Genomic DNA, 25,608 nt, shown 5'->3' with positions numbered 1-25,608 from the left:
AGAATACCAAGGGATGTTGTTTGACCTTGTCTATCGTGTTCAGACCAAATCCCAGGAAAATAATACAATACGAAAACATGTGCAAGTGCCATATGAATATACACTGTGGCACAAAAACAAGTGTGTCAAATGGTAACGTGTGCAAAAATGAAAGCAGCCTACAATGCACACAATTAGGTAAATACAGGGAAAATGACAATGGGCCATGCAAGAAACCGACAACACCTCTGCTGATGTCCCCTGCCAAAACCTCGAAAAGGCAGCTGTTGCTAAGTTAACTGCCGAACTGACTGAGTTAGCCCCAGGGAACGGGCATTGACCTAGCTCTCTTTAAATGTCTCCAGGGCAGAGTCAGCCTTCGCTCCAAAGTTTTCAGTTAGGAGAGGGCATGTCCATGATGGACTGCTGCACATCAGATGAATGAATTTGGTTGTAGCATCAAAGGGGGTATAGGTTGGTAAAGGTAAAGGTAATTTTAGCGGTTGGTAAGGGTATAGGGTGGTAAGGGTATTTCTATTGTTTTGAATGGGCTGGGGTATAGGGTGGTAAGGGTAATTCTAAGGTTTAAGGGTGGGCACTGGTATAGGGTGGTAAGTGTATTTTTAGGATTTAGGGGTGGGTAGGGGTATAGGTTGGTAAGGCTAATATTAGGGTTATGGGGTGGGTAGGGGTACAAAGTCGGTGGGTAGTGGTAAAGGTATTTTGTAGTGTTTTGGGTGGATAGGGGTATAGAGTGGTAAGGGTAGTTTTAGGGTTTAGGAGTTAGTAGGGGTATCGGTTGGTAAGAGTATTTTTTAGAGTTTAGGGATGTGTAAGGGTATAGGGTGGTAAGAGAAATTGTAGGGGTGGTTACAGGTTGGGAAGGTAATGGTATTTTTAGGGGTAGGTAAGGGTATTGGGTTGTAAGGGTATTTTAGGATTTTGGATGTGTAGGGTATACAGTTTTAAGGGTATTATTTGGATTTAGGGGTGGGTAAGTGTAAGAAAGTGGCTCTGTATATACTGTTCCCAAATAGGTACAGTGTGTACAGAGTCCACAATCCCCAGAGGTTTGGCAGAGGTTAAAGTTAGATATAACCTTACTCTCTACAGAGGTAGCTTGGTCGAGCAGTAAGGCAGTATCAGAGGACAGTGTAAAGCATTTGTTGTACACACTCAGTCAGCAAATGGTCTCACACACTCAAGAAATGAACTCTAGGCCAATGGTTTGTAAAAAAATATATGGTTGTTTTATTTTAGAACCAACAATAGGTATCAAAATATACTTTCTCAGAATGAGATGCTTTAGTTAAATACTTTGCAATAGGCAATTGACTTTTGCAGGTAATAGTTAGTTTGTTGCAATAGGCAACACAATTTCAAACACAATAATACAAATGGGAATTTTAAGTTATGTGCAATTGATTACTTTCAGGATTACTTTCCTAACTCCAGGACTGGATCCTAGATTCAGTCCTGGGACAGTTCTTGGAAACAAGTGAGTACCTTCGTTTTAGTTACTGTTGTGATTTTTTAACAATATTTTGCTATTTTAAAAGTTGACAGAAACTTTTTCTAATCAAATTATCAATGTTATCCTATGTAAGGAAATTCACTTAGCGGGTAAGTGGGATTATGGTTACTTTTTCTAGGTCAGTGTTGGATCCTAGATCCAGGACTAGTGTACCACCTGTAAGCAGTTGAGAAACTGCGTTTAAGTTACTCACGCGATTTTTAAGGAAAATTTATAAGTTTGCAAAATCGACACTTAGAAGAAATTTCACAGAAAAACAGTCAATGGTTTCCTAAGGAAGAAAATTCAAGTTACGGGTAAAGTATGTTCTCGTTACTTTTGTAATCCAGTGCTGGGCTCCTAGGCTCAGTACTGGGGCATCTATCTAAAACAGGTAAGTAATTACGTTTTCACAGTTGGTACGATTTTTAGAGAATATTTGTAGTTTGCAAAAATCGACACTTAGAAGAAATATCACAGAAAAACAGTCCTATGGGAGAAAATTGAGTTAGTGGTAAGTATGGTCGTAAGTACTTTTCAGGGTCAGTGCTGGGCACCAAGATCCAGCACTGGGATCTCTCCTAATAGCAGGTGAGTATTTCCGTTTTCGTGACTCGGTTGATTTTAGGGGAATATTTTAAAGTTTAGAAACTCCACACTTAAAAGAAATTTCAAGAGAAACCAGTCAATGTTACCCTATGGAAGTAAAGTGAGTTATCGGCTTTTGGGTAAGTACTCGACTGGCAGAGTTAAGGTTCTGGGCATAGACTCAGGGGTCTCCAAGTGTCAGGTAAGTACAGTTGTTGCACCCTCAGCAGGACACAGGGGCAGCCGGGTGCAGAGTGAGTTAGGCCCAATGTTATCCTATGGAAGGCAGGGGGCCCTTGGTTGGAGGCTGCTGACTAGCAAGCCACGCGGCTGTGGGAGCTGGGCTCCTGGTCACTTGCTCAGGGCAAATGGGGAAGTAGATAGGATTAGAAGTTGCACTGCCAGTGCCACTCGGGCGGCTGGGTGCAGGGTGCTTTTGAGCCTTCGGGCGCTCAATGGTCTGCTATGGAAAAGCTCGAGGACGAACAAAGGCTGCAAGCTCTGGGACGAAGATTCTTCAGGTGCCACCACCACTTCGAGAGGTAAGTTGGGTAGTTGGAGGATAGGTGGGTACCCAGGAGTCAGGAACAGGGGGCAGCAGGGCGCCGGGAACAGGGGTGCCTTTTGGTGTCGGGAAATCTTACCCTCTGTTGAACGCGGTTGGGGGGGTCCCTGGTTCTGAGGCTGCAGGCGTTGTCAGGAGCGTCGAGGTGGGTCCTTGGGTGCCGGATTCGGGGTCACAGTCGCCGGGGGGACGTCCTCGGGGTCTTGGTCCACTCCGGCACAGGCCAGGCTTGGCGGGTGCAGAGTGTGCAGGGTTTGTGGTTCCGGGCTGATGCCAGGGGTTAGATACTTGCTTTGAGCAGAGCCACTGCTTGTGGGAGTCCCAGGTGCTCAGAGTCACAAGGTAGCCAGGTCCTCTGGGGTTTGTGAGGCTGCTGGCCACAGGAGGTGCCGGGATTTAGCAGGAGCAGGTTCGAGGGTCGACAGGCCGGTAGGGCTGGGGCCAAAGCAGTTGGTGTCTTCCTCTTCTTAGCAGCTGCACGGCAGGTCTTCTTTCTTCTTGATCTTCTTTGCTGTTTTAGAATCTGGAATCTGAGGAAGGAAGGTTCAGGGTGCCCCTAAATACTAAATTTAAGGGCGTTACAGGTAGGTAAAGGGCAGGGACCACTGGGTCCCTGTCCTGGGGTGGGTACACCCCCTATCCTGCCACTCTCCTGCGGGAGGGGGGCAGTGGCCTAGTCCTGATTGGGTAGGGCTCCCCATCTTCAAGATGGCGAGGGCCCGGAGATGTGCTTCACCTCGCCTCCCCCACCTGAGGGGTGGGTTTGGCAGGGCTGGCACATCCCCTGTCCTTACTTGGAGTTTCCTGCCAGTCTTCCCGCCAGAGTGGGGGTCAGAACCGGTGGGGGCCAGTTGCTGGGTACAGCAAGTGGCCTGGAGAAGCTCACAAAGGCGGCATGCCTTTGAAGCTTCCCCCTGCCCATCCTGGGGAGGAGACCTAGCACCTCGCCCAGGATGTGCATTGTTGCAGGCCCAGGAGAGCGGGGGCTCTCCACCCAGGGGTCCAGCAGCATGTCTGCTGTGTGGCAGCCTCTCTTACAAGACGTGGATTGTAGGTTAGGTTTCAGGGGGCATCTCTAAGATGCCCTCTGTAGTGCTTTGTACATTAAATCCCACACTGGCATCAGTGCCGGTTTAATGTGTTGAGAAGTTTGATACTAAACTTCTCAGTCTTCAGTGTTGCCATTATGGTGCTGTGGAGTTCGTGTTTGACGAGCTCCCAGCACCATATACTCTTAAATGGCAGCACTGGACATGGGTACTGTAGGGGCACAGGGCTCATGCTCCTGTGCCCACACCACTGGCATAGGGCACCCAGTTAGAGGGGTGGCTGATGTATGCCAGGGCAGTGTAGGTTTGTTTTGTCTTGTACCCAGACACTCAGCCTGCAAGGGCAATGTGTTTGTGTTAGGGTACAGGGCCTCTAAGGGTGGCACAATAAGTGCTGCAGCCCTTAGAGGCCTTCCCTGGTCACAAGGCCCTGGGTACCTATGGCCATTTACCAGGGGCTGGCATGTGGCCAGGGTTTACCAATTTGGGTTTTAGGTAAGGAACATAGGCCCTGGGCACCTGATTGGCAGGAGTCCAGGGCACACTCAGTCAAAGTACATTCAGCAATTCAGCAAAAAGTGGGAGCATACCATGCAAGAAGGATGGCACTTTCTCACAGTAAGGATATAGGGTGGTAATGGTATTTTTAAGGTCTAGGGACGGGGAGAGGTAGGTTTGCAAGGGTAATTTTATGGTCTAGGAGTGGGTAAAGTTGTGGGGTGGTAAATGCAATTATTTAAAAAAGGGATGGTTTGAGGGTTCCCCCCAATAAAGAAAATAAATTCTGGCTTCCCTGTTTAGTGGAGTGGTAGGGAAGGAATTTAGGTTGTTGTAGAGTGCCGGTACCATCAGGCTTTTAAGGGTGGGGTGCTGGAGCTTAAATTAGGGATCTCCAGTGCTGGCCTGTGCAGTCTCGCCACTAGCCTATTTACTGGAGGGCAAGATCCTGGTTTCGCCCGAGTGTCTATCAGCACATCACTGAGGTCCTCATTAAAAGGTAGTAAGGATTCTTGAATGATCTGTGCTGGATTAGGAACTTCAGTTAGAACACTTGTTTTTACTTCATGCCTAGGGAGTGTAAGGTCAAGGTCTTCTGTCGCACTCCTGATTACCGTGGCGAAGGAGGCTGAGTCCTCCTTTGCTGTAGCTTCGTCTAGGGAGGATAGACCAATGTCGGGTGAGTTGTCCAGGCCAACGGTCATCTGTAAGGTCTTCAAATATGTTCCCCTCTTCATGAACATGACCTCACTAGTCAGTCTGTGTCATCATACTGGTTATATGTTTGAGTTGGAATCGGCATACTGCCACAGTCCAGAGTGCAGGAGCTAACTTCCGAATCAGATAAAACCATTGGATCCATATCTAGCGTCAGTGACGTCGGTAAAGACGTCCAGTAGAGTGCCGGAGCTGTTGGTTGCAGTGCCATGTACGGCGTTGAATGTTGCACCTGGCTGGTAGAAGGGACCAGCCTCTTGTGGAGATAGAGTGGCAAGATCAGCCTCGGGGGAACGGGTCCATCGATAGGGTTCTGACAGACAGCCACCTCGGATACTTGGTGCCCGAAGGTGCTCCAACAGGATCTGGTGGGGTTCTAAAGATTTTGGTCACGGTCTTTCGCATTTAGTCCGCTGTTGCTGTGTTCTAAAGGAGAAGATCAAGCAGAAGTACGTCAGTGGAATGGCTCCACAGCTTGGGGGTACCCTGAGCATTGCGCGACTATAAACGGTGCGAGTAGTGGGATATATGAGATTCCATGTTTGGATTTTTGGAATTTCTTGTACGACTTTCGGAACTTACCTAAGCTCTGTGACCTCAGTTTGTAACACTCACTTGAGCGACTTTCGGAACGACTTCAACGGATCGACTTTTGACAAGGACAGGCAGACATTGTGCTATAGGTTGGTGAGTCATGGCAGTTTAAAACCTGATGTTTTGAGGCCCATATCTGCATACTTTAAAGAAGTTTTAAGAAAACAATGCTTTCCTAAAGGGAAAAAGTCTATTAGGCATATAGACTGCTTGCTCTGGATCCACATCGGAAGATACAGAAAAGAGGAACTGATGTCGACGTGCAGAGATGATGCAGATTTAGAAGCCCAAATGTCACATCCACGGTGGGACAGTTCCGAAGTCGAGCCACATGATACCGCCTACTGACAAAAAAGGGAATTGCTACAAATTTATTTATTTATTTATTTATTTAATGGTTTTATAAAGCGCGTAGTAACTCAAGGAGCATCCCAGCGCTGACCTGTTTCTCCATGGGTTTCAGCCGTCTGATGGAATTATGTCTGCGGGAAAAGGAGGGTCTTTAGAGTTTTTCTGAACTGGAGGTAGTTCGGTTCTGTCCTGAGTCTTTGTGGTAGGTGGTTCCAATGTTTGGCCGTGTGAACCGAGAAGCGACGGCCACCGGTCTTGGCTTTTCTGACTCTAGGAACTACTATAAGATTTTCTGCGCTAGACCGCAGGTCTCTCTCCGCTTTGTATGGGGTAAGGAGTTCTTTGAGAAGAGGGGGGCCGTTATTGTTGAGGGTTTTATGGGCCAGACAGAGGGCCTTGAAGACGACCCTTTCTCTGACTGGGAGCCAGTGGAGGGATTTAAGAGCCGGCCTGGCGGAGGATCTTCCAGGTGTACCCGTGAGTAGGCGGGCGGCGGCGTTTTGGACTTTTTGCAGCGAGTTCAGGGTGGCTTCGGGGGCTCCCAGGTAGATGGCGTTACAGTAGTCTAATCTTGCCAGGATTAGACCCTGAATGAGGAGCCTCCTAGCGGTGTCGGGGAGCAGGGGGAAGATCTTCCTGCATGCTCTGAGTAGCCCAAAGCATGTCCCTGCCGTTCTTTTAGCCTGAGTATTGAAGCTCATGTCCTTTTCAATCCATACGCCAAGGCTCTTGACCTCTTCCTTGGGTGCGGGAGGGTCACCTAGGCAACTGGGCCAGAGGTGAGAAGGTAGAGAGGGCCCCTTGTGGCCCATCAAGAGGATCTCAGTCTTGGACCCATTCAGTTTCAGTGAGGAAAGATTCATCCATCGGTGTACTTCGGAGAGGCAGCTGTGGAGATCGGATGGGGCATGGTGGGGGTGTGAAAGGGTTACGACCAGCTGAGTGTCGTCGGCGTAGTTGATAACTGACACGCCGTACGAGCTGACCCTCTTCTCCAGTGGGGCCATGTACACGTTGAATAACGTGGGGCTAAGGGATGAGCCCTGTGGTACTCCGCACCGGAGGGGGAAGGTGGATGAGCAGCTGTCGTTTTCCCGCACCTGGAAGGAGCGTCCTGATAAGAAGGATTCTAGCCATTTCAAGGCCGTGCCCTTTAGTCCGATCTCTCCCAGACGGTGGATTAGGGTGGGATGGTCTACAGTGTCGAAGGCCGCACTGAGATCCAGGAGGATCACTGCCACTGATCCTCCTGTGTCCAGAATGCTTCTGGCCTTCTCCACCGCTGCCGGGAGGGCGATGTCCGTGCCATGACCTGGACGGAACCCTGTTTGAGAGACCGCTAAGAGGTTGTTACTTTCTAGGAAAAGCGATAATTGCTTGTTTACCAGCTTCTCTGCGATCTTGCTATTTCCAGGGAGAAGGGATATGGGCCTATAATTGGTGAAGTCCTGCTGATCTAAAGAGGGTTTTTTCAATAGACCTTTGACTGTGGCCGTTTTCCAGCTGGGGGGGACTATGCCCTCCGAGAGAGAGGAGTTGATCAGGGCCGTGAGGGGAGGGATGATAGTGCTCGACACTTTTTTTAGAACATGGAGGGGTGCAGGGTCGCGGGGTGAGCCACTTTTGATTGAGGCCAGCGTTGCTCCTACTTCTTCTGTTGTTACGGGGCCGAAGGCGTCCAGGGAAGGTTGGGGGTGGGCTAACAACGGAGGAGGAAAGGTGGTGGAGGTAGTGCGGTCCTGCTCTGTGTGGGCCTGATCGGGGGGGTATGGTAAGAAGAATTTTTTGAATCTTCTCGTCAAAGAAGGTGGCTAAGTTGTTACATTTAATTTCAGCTTCTTTGGGATCGAGGGGTTTAAGTGGGGGGTCAGGGGCGTGGAGGAGTTCTTTAAGAACTGAATAGGTTTCATGGGCCGAACAGGCAGCGTTTTTAATTCTGTTCTCGTAGAAGCTGGTTTTGGTGTTACGGAGCTCTTTTTTGTAGGTTTTTACAGAGGTACGGAATGATTCTTTTTGTTCCTTGGTTTTTTCCTTCCTCCAGATGCGTTCATTCCTTTTGCAGGCCTTACGCAGAAGGTTGAGTTCGGGGGTATACCAGAGTGAGGGATTAACTTTCTTAGTATGTTTCAGGGAGTGGGTTTTAGGCAGAATAGCGTCGAGCGATTGGGTAATCCAGGTACTGAATTCTTTATCCCCTGCTACGGTGTCGTGGGGGGGGGTGGGGAGCGTTTTCCCTAAGTTTGGCTGCCCAAACGTCTGGCTCCAATTTCTGCCATCGTCTGGTATACGTTCTGGTTTTGGGAGGTGAGGGGGGCGGAGTGATGAAGTTCCATACTAGGGAGACCAGAAAGTGGTCCGTCCAGGGAAGGGGGATATGGTCAAGAGTTCTCAGATTGGGGATATTGGAGAGAATAGGATCAAGCAGTTGCCCTCTTTCATGAGTGGCCTGTGGGTTTTTGAGGTCAAGGCCCATTGAAGTGAAATCCTGAAGTAGTTCACTGGCCTGCTTGTCATCTGGGTCCAAGAAATGTACATTCAAGTCTCCTAGTAATAGGTAGTTGGTGGTGGAAGTGCATTTAGTGGATGTCTGGTCAATAATTTTGTTTGGGAAGTCTCCTAGATTGCCTGGCGGGCGATAAACCAGCGTTCCTGACAGCGAGGTAACTGGGGAGATTTGTATTGTATAGTGGCAGCTTTCGTATCCCTTGATGTTGCCATCAGATGTTCTACAGGTGAGGGTGTCTTTGTGAATTATCGCTAGTCCACCTCCCCTCCCCTCCGGCCTGTTCAGTGAGCACATAACGTACCCGGGGGGAGTGCTAGAACGATGTCTGGGCCGCTACTGGGGGTGAGCCAGGTTTCTGTTAGAAACAGAATGTCTAAGGCATTGTTTGTGATTAAGAGGTTCACTTCGTGTGAGTGTTTCACGAGCGACCTGCAGTTGAGTAGGCCTAGGTGCAAGCCCTTGGGTGCCGTGTTCTGATTGGCGGGGTCGCAGAGGTCACAGCCGGAGAATTGGGCGTCTCCAATCAGGATGCGCGAGCAGGAGGGTTGTTTGTTGGGGTTTAAGGCTAATAAGTCCGCGCGAGTGTAAGTCCTGTCGTTACGGACTGCAAAGGGCAGAGTGGCTGGGCCTAGGGCCGGCTGGGCCCGGACGGGCCCAGACGGGCTTGCCTTTGGCGCGCCTTCGGCGCGCTGACGGCGCGCCCGCTGCGCCCGTCCGCTGCGCTCCCTATGCTGGCACATGTTTTATGGGGGAGGTTTATGGGCGTTGGAGTGGTGGGCGTGGCCAACAGGAGTGGGCGTGTCCCGTGGCTCCTCGAGGTGAGTGATGGCGGCGAGCAGGCGTTTCCTGTCCCTGACAGCGCTTGGATCGGCTGATTAGGGTTAGCAGGTGAGCGCTGGGGAGTGGGTGCTAAGTGCTTCTTAGAAGTACAAAGATACAGTTTTTAAAAGCAGTGATTTCGGTTTGAGTGAAACAGAACTCCCGGCTTCCGCCTCAGGAGGATTTAGGTACAATGCGGTCCCAACAATCAGGGTGCGCTTTTGTACTGGCGAGGGGTGGGCGTGGCCAACAGGAGTGGGCGTGTCCCGTGGCTCCTCGAGGTGAGTGATGGCGGCGAGCAGGCGTTTCCTGTCCCTGACAGCGCTTGGATCGGCTGATTGGGGTTAGCAGGTGAGCGCTGGGGAGTGGGTGCTAAGTGCTTCTTAAAAGTACAAAGATACAGTTTTTAAAAGCAGTGATTTCGGTTTGAGTGAAACAGAACTCCCGGCTTCCGCCTCAGGAGGATTTAGGTACAATGCGGTCCCAACAATCAGGGTGCGCTTTTGTACTGGCGAGGGGTGGGCGTGGCCAACAGGAGTGGGCGTGTCCCGTGGCTCCTCGAGGTGAGTGATGGCGGCGAGCAGGCGTTTCCTGTCCCTGACAGCGCTTGGATCGGCTGATTGGGGTTAGCAGGTGAGCGCTGGGGAGTGGGTGCTAAGTGCTTCTTAAAAGTACAAAGATACAGTTTTTAAAAGCAGTGATTTCGGTTTGAGTGAAACAGAACTCCCGGCTTCCGCCTCAGGAGGATTGAGGAATCGGCGATTAGATAGTCTTTACCAAAAAGGGCGTTACCTAAGGTAAGTAACCTCTTTTTCATGTAGTCATTTTGAAAGTTATACCCCATGGATATTGGTAGAATTTTTAACCATGCTTTAATCATGTATTGTGTATTTTTAATTACATCACTTTTGGATTCCTAAACATACATTTTGTCATTTTCTCAAGCTCAGATTCCCTAAGATATGATCTGTTAACGTTGTAGTTTGATGGGAAAAGTGTGGCCTTGCCGGCACTTTGTTCCATGCATAGCTCAGGTGTTTTCCTAGTTTTTCGTAGGGGCGGGCGGAATTTGGGTAGTCGCGCTACGCAAAGCTCCGTAAAACGGTAAAAAACATTGTGAGCACGCAAAAGTTCCACAAACACGCGGAATGGCTTGTTCCGCCCGTTCGTGATGCTTTTTTCCTGTTCGTGAACGCTGTTTGTGTGCTCGGGGAGAAATATCTCACAAACACGCATTTTGAAAGCGCGAACTAGCAAAAAATTCCGCTAAGCCGCGGATGGCGAAATTTTGGCCAATTCCGCGTTCTCCGCGGAACGCGAAATTACCCAAATTCCGCAAATTCCACAAGCGGAACGGAATTTAGCACCCAGGCCTAGTTTTTCCACACTCCTCCTTTTTCCTTGACATTGGAGAACAGGCACATCAGTGGTGAGTGAGAACAGCACCATATATACATATACCAAATATAATTACTTTCATAAAAAGAATGCCCATTTTTTTGTATTGTAAGTGGCCATTGTCATTCCTTTCTAGGCAGATCATTTTAAAATGGACAGGCTCAGTCCTTATACAAAATCTATATTAGTAAAATATAATCCACATATGTAAACCAAAAAGTTATATTTTCCAGCTGCAATATGCTGCGCATGTTCAGCAAGCTCACATTAGTTTGGGCTTTTTTAAACATTTCCAAATATCCACTTGATATTTCCTCCCTAACATAAATAAAAATAAGGGTGATCTTTAGGACTAAATCTCTTTTGACCTTTCAAGTGTCTTAGAAATGTGGTGCGGGCCGTGTCAGATATCGCAAAGCTCCAGTAAGATGAAAGTGTTTGTTTGATGATATTGACACTGCACTCTTGTCCATGAAAGTGAAATTAACTGAGTGATCGCATCGAGTAAATATCTGTTGTCTTTCCTCCAGGTTTCTGCAGTGAGCACGATCGTTAACAGAGGAACACCACTGAAAGCATTTGTGTTCAGAAACTACAATCATCTGCCGGGTGTCAAGTCTCACTACTTGGGGGGATGTCAGTATAATCTTTGGCAAGCCATCCGAGCATCGTCGGCAGCGCCCGGCTACTTCCAGGAGTACGTGCTCGGGAACGATCTTCATCAAGTACGTGTGTAACTTGTCTTTGTAAGAAAATACCAGACTGGGGATCCAGACGCACTTTAATCCCGGCTCTCGACAGCCAGCCAGCCAGCCTCTCTTTCTCAAGCAAACGTGCTTGATGGTTGCTTGCTGTTCTGCCCGGTGACTAAAAAGATCCTGGTTTGACTCTATGGATCACTGAACACAGAATCGAGGCTTATCTCTGGGATCAAACAGGCATGCCACTTGCTCGGATTCCCAGGGGGAAATGCGTACACATTTTCAAGTACTTGTCCGGGTTCTCGGATATTTCTACATGAGGCCCGACAGTATCTTTGCAATCGTACACATTGATAACCTCCCAGACCCCACATTTGAGCTCTTTAACAAAGTTTGCCTTTTAACAGGTGATCCCTAAAATGTCTTTCCTTCATCTTGAAATGCCTACAGTCACTTTTCTTCTGAGCCTGTGCAAGCTCACTCACGGAAAAGAAATATGATCATCATAATATGCTTCTGAGGCAGCTTTTCAGTTAATGGAACGCTCTTTGCAAAATTGTGTGTACTCGCACATCTAAGAAGCGGTGGGAATTATAATTAAATGCTAAAACCCCCAGTGTATAAGACAGGCACAAGAATTGATCCATCATAACTTAAATGTGTGTTTAAACCTTATACCCAGTGTTAATGTTAAACAAGTTGAGAGCTGCGACACAAAGTGTGAGGTTAAACTGTGAGAAAGTGGATTATTCGTTCAAGTGGGTGGTAGGCCTCTTAAAGTAATAATGACACTATTCCTTTCTAGTTCCTGTTGGGTCTCAATATTTGAACCCAGTGCTCAGCTCTTGGTAGCTGTAGCACAGAGCAGGCAGCCTTAACTCTTCTGAGAATCTTTTTACATCAAGGTGCCACATAGACCAACCATCAAATTTCTCTTTGGATATGTATAATTATGTTTCGTTATTAAGTGTGGCAATCCCCCACACTGCATAAATATTTACTTATTTTTCATGTGCTTTGAATAGAGTTATGTATAGATCAGTAGATCCCCAATATCAGTTTGGGTCTTCGTATCTGCCTCTTTCTTTTCTTCACCTACCTATAAACTTTATAAAGTGGACATTTTAACATTGGAAGGCGTATAAGCTTAATTCACGATAATATGTACTAACTGGTAAATTGTGGATGATGTGTTTAGTCTTTGTAACTTTCCGAATAATTAGTGTCAGAATTTGCATCTAAAATAGGTAATTAAAAGGATTTGACTCGAAGTAAATTTACTCTGGACGCAGCAAATATTGAATCATAACTGAAGGAATTACTATCAGAACCCGCCAAATATTACTTCTGCAAAAGACGTCTATTTTTCTTTTTTTCATCATATGTTTTTTACAACAGAGAAAAATACTGAAGAAAGGGGAATCGAATGTACAGAGCAGTATATAAGATTTGGGGGTTGAGCTAATAAAATTATGGAGGGTCATAAGTATAACAGAATAGTTGATAAGCAAAGGCCAGAGCCACAACGTGTGTAGGCAACACAGATTAAATAGTTGATAGGGATATGTCAGACAATTATTTAAATCATTTGATACGAATTGGGGGTGGTCTGGAGCTATTTATGTATTCTGCTACTGGAGTTTGCAAAGATGAGGTATCACTTAATTCACCAAATTAAGATTGTAATCCTCACATCAGAGTTTGAGGGAGTCTTGTATGCCCAATCGTTGCTTCTCGACGCTAGCCATCATTTGCCTGATGCTCATAAGGCACAGAGAGGGAGTTCATGAGGGAAATGCTCATACAGGGCTTCGCTGCTCTACTTACTCCTTGTGTCAGTCGCCAGCTCTCAGAGGATGTGCTACCATCATCTCAGACCATCTCTCCCTTTGCAGACACAATTTTGCTAGTGCGCAGCTGCAACAGTCAACTTTTCATTTCAGGTTGTGTGTCTCTTTTTGGAGTCAGGCACCCCTTTGGTGTCTATTGGGAAAATTGTAGGGGACGTTTGGTACGGTTTCACAGGCAGGATTTACAGGAGCTGGATGGGAACTGAGGCAGAGCTGTGTTGACTTGGCTTTGTACTGTTGCACTGCCAACACTCTCTGTCCCTTCTCTATATATACATTTAATTAATGGCTCATGGCCCCTTCGCAGTGTCCAGGCAATCCTGAATCAGTGGGAGGATGGACAGCGCTACTCCCATCCAGAGGAGTTTTGGGATTTTGCTGAGAGGAAAAGTCACAGTGCATAATGGTAAGATTCCTCTAGATGCTTTGTTATGTTCCCTGTATGGTAAACTGGTTTGTACCCCTGCCCTCAGTGATTCAGCTGGATGTGAAACTGCTATCCTGATTGTTGTTTACCCAGCTAACACTCTAATCTAACGTGGCTGCTGAGGCCTAGGCCTGTCCATGGTGATCCCAAGGTCCAGAACATGTTCCATGACCTTCAAGGGCATGTCAAGAGACATGAGACTACTGTCCATGTTCTGAGATGTTGCAATGGGGTGGTGGGGGCAGCGTACTATATATCTGTAGGCTGACAGTACTGAGTATACCATTTTTCTGTTTCAGGAGAGTTCGACTTAGGTGTAACAGCTAGACCTTTGCATTGACAGCCCGTGTGCTTGTTGAGTGTGTGCAAGTGAGATGTGAATGGTAATAAGACTCCATTCTGTAGTAAGAGTCTGATTACTGATCCGCTAAAATGCATTTTGTATAGCCTTTGGTTTGATGTGGCATGAGATAGACTATGTTGTACAGCTTCCCCAGACAATGAAAGTGTATTACTTATATTAAGCTGAGGGCAGTACACCCAAACACTGAAGTGAGATATGATAGAGACAGCACTTACCTTAAAAATTAAATGAGGACCTTTTAGCAAGGGGTTGCAGATTAGCTCTTCCTGAGTACTTCCGTTTTATGGATGGTAAGGGAGAGGGCTGAGTCAGCATATTTTCTTATTAAAGGTGAGGAATTATGAAGGCAGTATTGTATGCCAAAACAAATGCATACTTCTTTTTTTCTGAGATAGTGATATAGCCATGATTTAGTAGAGACTCTTGAAATCTGTTGCACTTGTACCCTGCTAAACTGGGGCACTGTGCCCAATACAATTTCGAATTGTTTAAAACTTGTTTGAAGATGCCATATTTGTTCAGCAAGTGTTAATATCATCAAACAATTATATTGATATTGAAGTATTGGATATAACCAGATACTCCAAAAATGACACATGTAACTCAGAACCTGGCAAGAGAAGCACTTTTTGCATTACTTAAAAATCTCCAGTTCAAAACAAAGAAGGTTTTATACTAACTGCTATACGTCATTATATTTTATATCTGAAAAAGCACAACTCTTGTTGTTTTCTCTCTGTTTCCATGGCTTTGGCTCTGATTTGAAAGATGGGGATAAATCCCAATCCCTTTGCAAATAGGATTCTCTCTCAGGGGATCTCCATTTATAGTCCTAAGTACTGAATAGTCCCACCCACGTGCAGGGATCCCGGAGCACTTTTTCATATGTCGTCTTAAGTGTAGATGTTCGCCTTTCTTCAGTAAGGCCTGTAGAAAAACATAAGACAAGAATATTGTACAGCCTTTAAGGAAGGCTATAATATCCAATTTCATCAGATTTGAAGAAGGGTAAGGAATACCAGTGTGTGTGTGTGTGTGTGTGTGTGTGTGTGTGTATGTGTGTGTGTATATATATATATATATATATATATATATTCACTGAAAAAACCATAGGTTTCACACATGTTATAGTTAGCGGAAATTTTACTGATAAAAAACCAATGAAATTGCCCCGTTATAGTTAGTGCTGGCAACTATAACTCACGCGACCGCAATCTTCTGCTGATGCTAATACTGTATTTAGACACTTATTTGCCCATGTCTTCTTCCATACATTTTTAGCTATACATATATTACAAATATTTTTTTTTATAAAGACACATATGTCATCAGCAGAAGATTGCGGTCGCGTGAGTTATAGTTGCCAGCACTAACTATAACGGGGCAATTTCATTGGTTTTTTATCAGTAAAATTTCCGCTAACTATAACATGTGTGAAACCTATGGTTTTTTCAGTGAATTTGCAAGGTTTTTTAAATGCTAATTCCTAACTATAACGTGTGTGAAACCTATGGTTTTTTCAGTGAATTTGTACGGTTTTTTAAATGCTAAGTTACTTTACGCCATTCGAGGCGTGCGCGCCCACTTAACGCAGTGCGTTCCGTGCACGGTTTTTATCAACTTTAATAAGCCCTGTACATTTGGTGGCCTTCGGCCACCAAAAGCACAGGGGGTGGGGTCAATGTGGATAGTGTTTTTTTTATTTCGATTTTATAATTTCATGTTGCCAAAATATAGTTTTTTTACTGATGTAATAAGCCCTGTACATTTGGTGGCTTACGGCCACCAAAAGCACAGGGGGTTGGGTAAGTGTGGATAGTGTTTTTTTTATTTCTATTTTTTACTGTACGCTTACGGTAAGCGTACGGTAAGCGTACTCGGCGAAATTGCCGAAAAAAAAATAAAACCGTTTTTGCTCTTGGGGGATGTTTGGGGACTCCCTCAACATGACTATGTGGGAGGGAGTTGTCAAAACAGCCCCGTAACATGTTTTTGGGCATCATGTTTGATAAATAACACTCAGTGCGAGAGACAAAATGGCGGACGCCGCTTCCTGTTTTCGGCCGATTCGAATGTTTACTAAGATCTAAGAGCCAATCAGAATCGCGCTCGCGCACGCCACCGTACGCGTACGGTAAGCGTACGGTAAGCGTACCGTAAGCGGGCTCAGATATATATATTGATTTAAAGGCTATTTTCTCAGAATCTACTGAACAGATTTACACCAAACCTACAAAAGGCACTTCCTTGACCTACGGACTACCTCTCTGCCAAATTTCTAGTAATTCTGTTCAGCCGTTCGGGCTGTAGCTCGTTCTAAAGGTCCTATGGAAAAATGCATGGGAAAAACGCGTTTTGGGACCCCCCTTTTATCTCAGCCCCCGCTTGACGAATCCCCCCGAGACTTTCAGGGTAGGAGCGGAGCGTAGCGCCCCACCTATTTTGAGAAATTCGCGAGGATTCTTCGACCGGCGCCAAAGTTATTCAAAATAGAATGTTGCGGATTTCCTATGGAAAAGGGGTCCTAACTATAACTACCTACTGGCGACCGCCAGTAGGTAATATATATATATATATATATATATATATATATAGATATATAGATAGATATATATATATATATATATATTCACTTAAAAAACCATAGGTTTCACACATGTTATAGTTAGCTGGACATTTCCCTCGTAAAAAACCAATGAAATTCCCCCGTTATAGTTAGTAAAGGGAACTATAACTCACGCGACCGCAATCCACTGCTGATGACGTCAGATATTACTTCACTGTATTTATTCACTTATTTACCCATTTTTCTTTCCTTTAACCTTTAGCTATACATATTTAATAAATATTTATTTTACAGAAAGACACGTATGTCATCAGTGATGTAATATCTGACGTCATCAGCAGTGGATTGCGGTCGCGTGAGTTATAGTTCCCTTTACCAACTATAACGGGGGAATTTCATTGGTTTTTTACGAGGGCAATGTCCAGCTAACTATAACATGTGTGAAACCTATGGTTTTTTAAGGGAATTTGCAAGGTTTTTTAAATGCTAATTCCTAACTATAACGTGTGTGAAACCTATGGTTTTTTCAGTGAATTTGTACGGTTTTTTAAATGCTAAGTTATGTAATTATTATTTCAATTTTTTTTTTTTTTTTAAGGTTTTTCACCGTGCGCGTACCGTGGGCGCGCGGTACGCTTCGCGCACCGCACGCCCACGTTACGCCGTTCGCGTAATTTTCACGTTTCTACCGTGCACGCACGGTAAGCGCACTCCGCGATTTTTCGTAAAAATATTCAAAACATTTATGGCCCTTGGGGGTCCTTTGGGGACCCCCTGACAATGGCTAGGGGGTCAGGAACTGTCTACCCTGCCCCCTTTTCATGTTCTCCACCTTTATTTTTCACCTCCCTTGGACTGCGAGAGACAAAATGGCGGCCGACACTTCCTGGTTTCGACCGATTCGAATGTTTACTAAGATCTAACAACCAATCAGAATTGCGCTCGTGCACGGCAGGGTGCGCTTACCGTACGCGCACAGTGCGCGCCTCTAGATATATATATGCATTTAAATGCTATTTTCTCAGAAAATACTGAACAGATTTACACCAGACCTGCAAAAGGCACATCCCTGACCTGAGGACTACCTCTCTGCCAAATTTCAAGGTTTTCTGTTCAGCCGTTCGGGCTGTAGCGCGGACTAAAGGTCCTATGGGAAAATGCATGGGGAAAACGCGTTTTGGGGAAAACCCCTTTTTCTCAGCCCCCGCTTGACGAATCCCCCGGAGACTTTCAGGGAAGGAGCGGAGCGGAGCGCCCCACCTATTTTGAAAATTTCGCGAGGATTCGTCAATCGACGCAAAAGTTATTCCAAATAGAATGTTGCGGATTTCCTATGGAAACACGGTCCTAACTATAACTATCTACTGGCGACCGCCAGTAGATAATATATATATATAATTTATGGCCAAATACTTTGGTAGAATGCTTACATCTCTGTCACAAACCCTTAGTAAAAGGGGAAAGATGAAGGAAAAAAGGACAGTGTAGCCCTCTAGGCTGCCATTATGTGAATGCAAAAGTAGTGTCAGTGTCTTTAAGGGCCCAGAGACAACCAGTATCCCATCATGCCCAGCAGGTGGCAGTTGCTTCAGATCTTTTTTTTAGCTCATGGTGACATGATCTTGGAGCACTGAACTTGGCGTTTTTGTCCTTTTTTCATCAAAAATCTCTATAGGAAATTTTTGACAAACGATTCACTCAATGGATTTCATCTGTCCCAGTGTTTCCGTATTTTTCTAACTCATTTTTCTCATTGGTCAAATAATTCCATCTTTATTTGACACGTGTCCTGCCTGTGGAAGGAAGAAGGCCAAGTCAGACTCCCATGATGTCTGTATCATCTGCCTTCCTGAGAACCATGTCCCTGCAGGAAGTTTTCCAGACTTGCCCTGAGGGAAAGGGAGAAGATTCACCTCCATGGTACAGATGAGCGACGCAGGCAGCAGGCGCAATCAGAAAGTGGGACATAGAGAGAGCGAGGAGGGGGTCAGTTCTCTACCAGGGCTCTTCCACCTTCCTATGAGGATGCCAGGAGTGGGAGATCCAAAAACGAGAAGCAAAACCCCAAAACAACATCATTCCAGGTCTACTTCGAGGCAAGGTACCATACCTACATGTTCACTGTTCAGGGATGGGTCGACGTTGAAGAGAGATGTCATCAAAGAGTGTGTTGACATTGAGGCATAGATAAAAGTCGACATCGAGACATAGAGGAAAGTCAACGTCAAGGATTGTGTCGACGTCAAGACCTTCTAGAACTGCAGAAATGGTAAAAAAAATCAAGGCAAAGGCTTATACCTGGGGTCTCCAACCAGTAGCTCGTGAGCTACGGTAGCTCTCCTGCTACCTCTGAGTAGCTCATCTGTGTGCAGCCCAGCTTATTAAATTAGAAAGCTTTTGCTTCATTTAATATACATATAACAACACTGAAAATATACAACACTAATAATATTCGTAGCTCACTGCGTTTGATTGAACATAAGTAGCTCTCAGCACAGAAAAGGTTTGAGACCCCTGACGTATACCATCATCCCCGGACTCTGAGTACTCCAGGGTTTATTCTCGGTCTTCACCTAGAGTGCTACCAGACTCTCCTATGCCTCTAGCAGCATCTCCGCTTCCTCCGCCTCCTCCTCTGGTGCCTCTTCCACCTCCAGCGCTAATACCTCTTCCACAACCATAACCTGTGGAGTCCTTTACCGTGACTATTGCGCTCCAGATCTCACCATCATCCTCACGACTCCAGCCATTGCCACAGGTCCTGGCGCTCCTCATCTCTGTCGTCCTCCAGACGCTCACATCGGCACCATGCATCTAGGTACAGGTCCAGGTCACGGACAAGGCCTAGACATAGTTTGACCCATTATTCTTCCTCTCCTTCCCTCAGTACAAGCAGATGCTGGCTGATTCTCCTCAGCCAAGGGTCTCCCCAGTGGATGATAACAACTTCCAGGAGGTGCTGGTAAGAGACACATCACAATTAAATATCCTGATGCATGCTCATGCACCATCTAAATCTGTCATTTTCGAGGTGCTTCACCACAGATCAGCGTCTAACCCTCCTGTGCCATTATTTTCCAGGCCTGTTAGAACCAGCATTGGGTCTGTTCCTCACCCCAGCCTTCACCAAATCTGCACTGTCGAGGCTGCAAAAGAAGTACAGACCTCCAGAGCAGGACCCACTGTTTTTCTGCTCTGACCCATCCCCTGATTCTCTGGTCAGCCTGGAAGCTAGGAGAACATTCCATCACTCCATCTACAGTGCCATCAGACAAGGAGAGTAAAAAGTTGGACTCTGTGTGGCGTAAGGTTTGCGGTACAGCTGCCACCCCTATGAAGGCAGCAAGTGCATCTGCTCTCCTGGGCAGATATGATAGAGCCTTGTAGGGTGTCGGAGTCTTTACCAAAATTAGCAAACAACCTCCCTTGAGATAAAAGAGAGGACTTCCTCGAAGTGATCAATTAGGGCTTGATTGGCTCCAACCTAAACACTAATGCTGCTGCTGACTCATCATTACTTGCAGCCCAGGAATACTGCCACGGTGTGGCTTTGAGAAGGCATTCATGGCTACACCTTACAGCCCTTAAACAGGAATCCCAGCAATGAATTCTTACTCTTCCATTCTCGGTATCCACACTGTTCGTCAGTAATACGGATGACGAAATTACCCAGACAAAGTCTGAAATGGAAATTCTTAAGGCAGTAGGTCTCGAAAAGCAGAAAGAACAGAACTCCCAGAGTGCGCAAACACCTCACTGGTACCAGGGTCGCCAACAAAACCAAATGCAGGGACCTTATCAACAGCAGCAATGTTGTCAGCCCAGAGGAAGAGCCACCCAACAGCCTTCTCAGGGGCAAAGCCTGCAGCAGGCTCTAAACAATGAATCTCTACTTCGCCCTTCTTCCGTTACCCACTCTGGTAGGGGGAAGTATTTCTCATTACCTAACAGTTTGGCACACAATCACGAAAAATGCTTGTGTATTGAGTTTTGTTCGGAATGGTTTTTGTCACAGGTTCACCAGTCCGACAAATATTCCACCAAAACCATCCAATCAACAATCTACAGATGTTGTGCTCGGAAGTAAACATCCTTCTGCAAAAGCATGTGCTGGAGACCGTTCCTCCCAAACAAGGGGCTCTGGGATTTAATCCCATTTTTTTCTGGTGAAAAAGAAAGCTCCCAGAAATGAGTTCAGACCCATTTTCGATTTGTAACTAGCCAACAATGGATTTGAAGAGAAAAACTTTGAATGCTAGTACTACACCAGATCTGTTCCCAGATACACCAAGGAGACTGGCTGTGTTCAATAGTAGACCTCCAAGATGAGTACTTTCATGTCCCTGTAGCCATTAAGCATCGCACATTCTTGAGGTTTGTTGTAGGTCAAGATCATTACCAGTACACACCGCTTCCATTTGGCCTCAAGTTAGCCCCCAGAATTTTCTCAAAGTGCATGGCAGTGGTAGCTGCACACTTTAGAAAGCTCGGAGTTTTTGTCTACCTGTATATAGACGACTGGCTCATCAAGGTGTCAACACCTCAAGAAGCCCAACTGCAATACCAGTTGACCAGCAATTCTTCTCCAACAATTAGGTCTGCATATCAATCACACCAAGTCAAAGTATACTTCAGTCCAAACGCTGCATTACTTGGGAGCCTTAATCGACACCACTCAAGCAAGAATGTGTCCTTCGGAGGAGTCATTGTTATCAATCCGTCTGAAGTGTCACCCTCTCATGAAAGTCTCTCACCCCACTGTGAGAACAGTGTCATCCATTCTCGGCTTGATGGCTTTGTGTATCTTTCTAACCCTGAATGCCCGTCACCTCATGCACCATCTAAATCTGTCATTTTCGAGGTGCTTCACCACAGATCAGCGTCTAACCCTCCTGTGCCATTATTTTCCAGGCCTGTTAGAACCAGCAATGGGTCTGTTCCTCACCCCAGCCTTCACCAAATCTGCACTGTCGAGGCTGCAAAAGAAGTACAGACCTCAAGAGCAGGACCCACTGTTTTTCTGCTCTGACCCATCCCCTGATTCTCTGGTCAGCCTGGAAGCTAGGAGAACATTCCATCACTCCATCTACAGTGCCATCAGACAAGGAGAGTAAAAAGTTGGACTCTGTGTGGCGTAAGGTTTGCGGTACAGCTGCCACCCCTATGAAGGCAGCAAGTGCATCTGCTCTCCTGGGCAGATATGATAGAGCCTTGTAGGGTGTCGGAGTCTTTACAAAAATGAGCAAACAACCTCCCTTGAGATAAAAGAGAGGACTTCCTCGAAGTGATCAATTAGGGCTTGATTGGCTCCAACCTAAACACTAATGCTGCTGCTGACTCATCATTACTTGCAGCCCAGGAATACTGCCACGGTGTGGCTTTGAGAAGGCATTCATGGCTACACCTTACAGCCCTTAAACAGGAATCCCAGCAATGAATTCTTACTCTTCCATTCTCGGTATCCACACTGTTCGTCAGTAATACGGATGACGAAATTACCCAGACAAAGTCTGAAATGGAAATTCTTAAGGCAGTAGGTCTCGAAAAGCAGAAAGAACAGAACTCCCAGAGTGTGCAAACACCTCACTGGTACCAGGGTCGCCAACAAAACCAAATGCAGGGACCTTATCAACAGCAGCAATGTTGTCAGCCCAGAGGAAGAGCCACCCAACAGCCTTCTCAGGGGCAAAGCCTGCAGCAGGCTCTAAACAATGAATCTCTACTTCGCCCTTCTTCCGTTACCCACTCTGGTAGGGGGAAGTATTTCTCATTACCTAACAGTTTGGCACACAATCACGAAAAATGCTTGTGTATTGAGTTTTGTTCGGAATGGTTTTTGTCACAGGTTCACCAGTCCGACAAATATTCCACCAAAACCATCCAATCAACAATCTACAGATGTTGTGCTCGGAAGTAAACATCCTTCTGCAAAAGCATGTGCTGGAGACCGTTCCTCCCAAACAAGGGGCTCTGGGATTTAATCCCATTTTTTTCTGGTGAAAAAGAAAGCTCCCAGAAATGAGTTCAGACCCATTTTCGATTTGTAACTAGCCAACAATGGATTTGAAGAGAAAAACTTTGAATGCTAGTACTACACCAGATCTGTTCCCAGATACACCAAGGAGACTGGCTGTGTTCAATAGTAGACCTCCAAGATGAGTACTTTCATGTCCCTGTAGCCATTAAGCATCGCACATTCTTGAGGTTTGTTGTAGGTCAAGATCATTACCAGTACACACCGCTTCCATTTGGCCTCAAGTTAGCCCCCAGAATTTTCTCAAAGTGCATGGCAGTGGTAGCTGCACACTTTAGAAAGCTCGGAGTTTTTGTCTACCTGTATATAGACGACTGGCTCATCAAGGTGTCAACACCTCAAGAAGCCCAACTGCAATACCAGTTGACCAGCAATTCTTCTCCAACAATTAGGTCTGCATATCAATCACACCAAGTCAAAGTATACTTCAGTCCAAACGCTGCATTACTTGGGAGCCTTAATCGACACCACTCAAGCAAGAATGTGTCCTTCGGAGGAGTCATTGTTATCAATCCGTCTGAAGTGTCACCCTCTCATGAAAGTCTCTCACCCCACTGTGAGAACAGTGTCATCCATTCTCGGCTTGATGGCTTTGTGTATCTTTCTAACCCTGAATGCCCGTCACCTCATGCAACTTCTCCAGGAATGTCTCAAAGATTTGTGGGACCAACTTACGTGGAATTGGGAGGACAAGATCACATTCTCTTCCAGTGCAAAGCAGTCTCTGAAATGGTGGTGCTTTCCGGCAAATCTGCTTCAAGCGATGCCATTTAATTATGATGTCCCTTCCCAGACCATAGTAACAGATGCCTCGCTGTTAGGATGGGGAGCGCACAGGGATCACCTTAAAATCCAGGGAACATGGTCTTCAAGAGAGATGACTTGCCACATCAATATCCTCGAGTTACGAGCAGTTCACATAGCATTGAAGACTTTTCTCCGGCCCTTCAAGACACAATCCCTGCTTGTTTAGACAGATAAATTGACAATCATGTACTATCTCAACAAGCAGGGGGAACAAGATCCAGGCCATTGTGTCACGAAGCACAGATGACTAGGAAGTGGCTGATAGCCAGCACAGGGCCTCCTGTGGACAGGATGATTGCCTGACGCCACCGCCCAGCCCCGTGCGACCCACTTTTCCTCTCCCAACACCCAACCCCCAAGAGCTTGGTGGTCCAAGCCTCGTCCTCTAAAGGTGCATTCCCTACTGCTCTCCGAGATAGGGAATCCAAGAATCTGGACCACCTTGGGAAGATCTTTTCTTCCACCAGCTTAGGGCTGCGGTCGGGGAACACCGCATGCCTCTTGGGTCGTTCTACTAATGCGGTGTGGGATACGGTTGCGCAAGTGCTGCCACAGTTCCCGGAGGAGGCCCAGCCGTGCTCACCTACGCAGTTGCTGAGGGTCAAGACGCAGCTAAGTTCACCATCAGGTGTGGGCTGGATACCGCCAACTCTATGGGCAGAACGGTTTCCACGTCGGTAGCCCTGAATCATGGTTGAGGACGTCCGGTTTTTCGGGGGATGTCCGATCTACTCTTTTGCACATGGCCTCTGATGGCCGTCATCTGTTTGGTGACAAGGCAGACTCGGCACTCGAGCGCTTCAAGGATTCTTGGTCTACGCCCAGATCCTTGGGCCTTGAGGCCACCTCTCACCCCACGCTGTCTGCCTTTTGCCCCTTTCGTGGCTGCGGAAGGGGTGACCCACCACGTTCCACCCAATCGAGCCACAGGGCCATGCAAGCTACCCAGTCTATGCGTGGCCTGCGCGTGGGACCCAGCGAAGCGGGTCTGGGGGCCAGTGGGTGGGCCAGTCCACCCATACCCACCTGTGCAGCAGCCTCCAAACCTTCCTAGTCTGACCTTTCAGGGCCACCAGAGGCCAGTGGGCAGCAGGATTCGTCATCACCTACCCCATTAGCAAAACATCACGTCGGACAGGTGGGTTTTGAAGATAGTCCGAAGCGGCTACTTCCTCCCCTTCAAGACTACCCTTCCCTCCATGCCACCAGCACTCCATTGCATGTCGGAGAATCACTTGGCCCTTCTCCGCCAGGAAGTTACAGCTCTCTTGGCCAAGGGAGCTATTGAACAGGTCTCTGTGCCAGAAGCAGGTCGTGGTTGCTATTCCCACTACTTTCTGGTACCCAAGGAGGAAAAAGGCCTTCGTCCTATCTTAGACCTCAGGGCCCTCAACCGCTTCCTCCGGAAGGAGAAGTTCAAAATGCTCACGTTGGCTCAGGTCCTCTCTGCCCTCGATCCCGGAGACTGGTTGGTAGCGTTGGACTTGCAGGACGCCTCTTTCTGCATCCCCATCCTGCCAGGCCACAGGCGTTAATCTGCGGTGCACGGTAGGCCACAAGCATTTTCAATTTACTGTGCTACCCTTTGGCCTTACCAGCGCCCCTTGGGTGTTCACGAAAGTGATGGCAGTGGTCGCAGCTCTCTGCCCAGATCAGGGGTTCCAGTCTTCCCCTATCTCGACGACTGGCTGTTGAAGGCGGGCTCGCCCCAGGCTGTAGTCTTCGACCTCCAGACTACGGCGGACCTCCTGCATTCGCTGGGGTTCACTATCAACGTGCTGAAGTCGCACGTGATTCCCTCTCAGAAGCTCCTTTTCATCGGAGCAGTTCTGTTTACTGTGCAGTTTCGGGCCTATCCTCCCGAGCAACGAGTCTGGGATATTCGGGCAATGATACCGATGTTTCAGCCTCTATCCAGGAATTCGGCGAGAATGACCTTGAGGCTGCTGGGCCTCAGGGCCTCCTGCATCCTGCTGGTGAATCATGCCAGATGGCACATGCTGGCTCTGCAGTGGGACCTGAAGTTCCAGTGGGCACAGCATCAGGGGAATCTTTCCGATGTCGTCCAGATCTCGGAGGGGACTGCACATCAGTTGCAATGGTGGCTCACAAACCAGGATTGGGTCAACAGCAGATCCCTCTCCCTTCCCCAACCAGAGTTCAGAGTGGTGACAGATGCATCACTCCTGGGATGGGGCAGCCACATGGGAGAGGCAGAGATCAGGGGTCTCTGGTCTCCGGCGGAGTCTGGGCTCCACAGCAACCTTCTGGAGCTGCAGGCG

General features: G+C 47.0%; 1 protein-coding gene across 8 annotated transcripts in view; it reads left to right on the top strand.

Annotated features, from left to right (window-relative positions):
* The window catches only part of PNPLA8 (patatin like domain 8, phospholipase A2), a 440,884-nt gene that overhangs the window by 279,873 nt on the left and 135,403 nt on the right, over nt 1-25,608 (top strand). For all 8 annotated transcript variants that reach the window (XM_085653104.1, XM_085653102.1, XM_085653107.1 and 5 more), the window contains one exon: nt 11,108-11,302. In XM_085653104.1, coding sequence (XP_085509230.1) covers nt 11,108-11,302 — 195 coding nt within the window. The remainder of the gene's footprint in view (nt 1-11,107; nt 11,303-25,608) is intronic.

This window comes from Triturus cristatus, chromosome 4_1 (genome assembly GCF_964204655.1).
Source record: "Triturus cristatus chromosome 4_1, aTriCri1.1, whole genome shotgun sequence".
In the NCBI taxonomy this organism is placed as follows: domain Eukaryota; kingdom Metazoa; phylum Chordata; class Amphibia; order Caudata; family Salamandridae; genus Triturus; species Triturus cristatus.
Note: the sequence above shows the minus strand (reverse complement) of the source record. Positions and strands in the feature narration are given on the sequence as shown.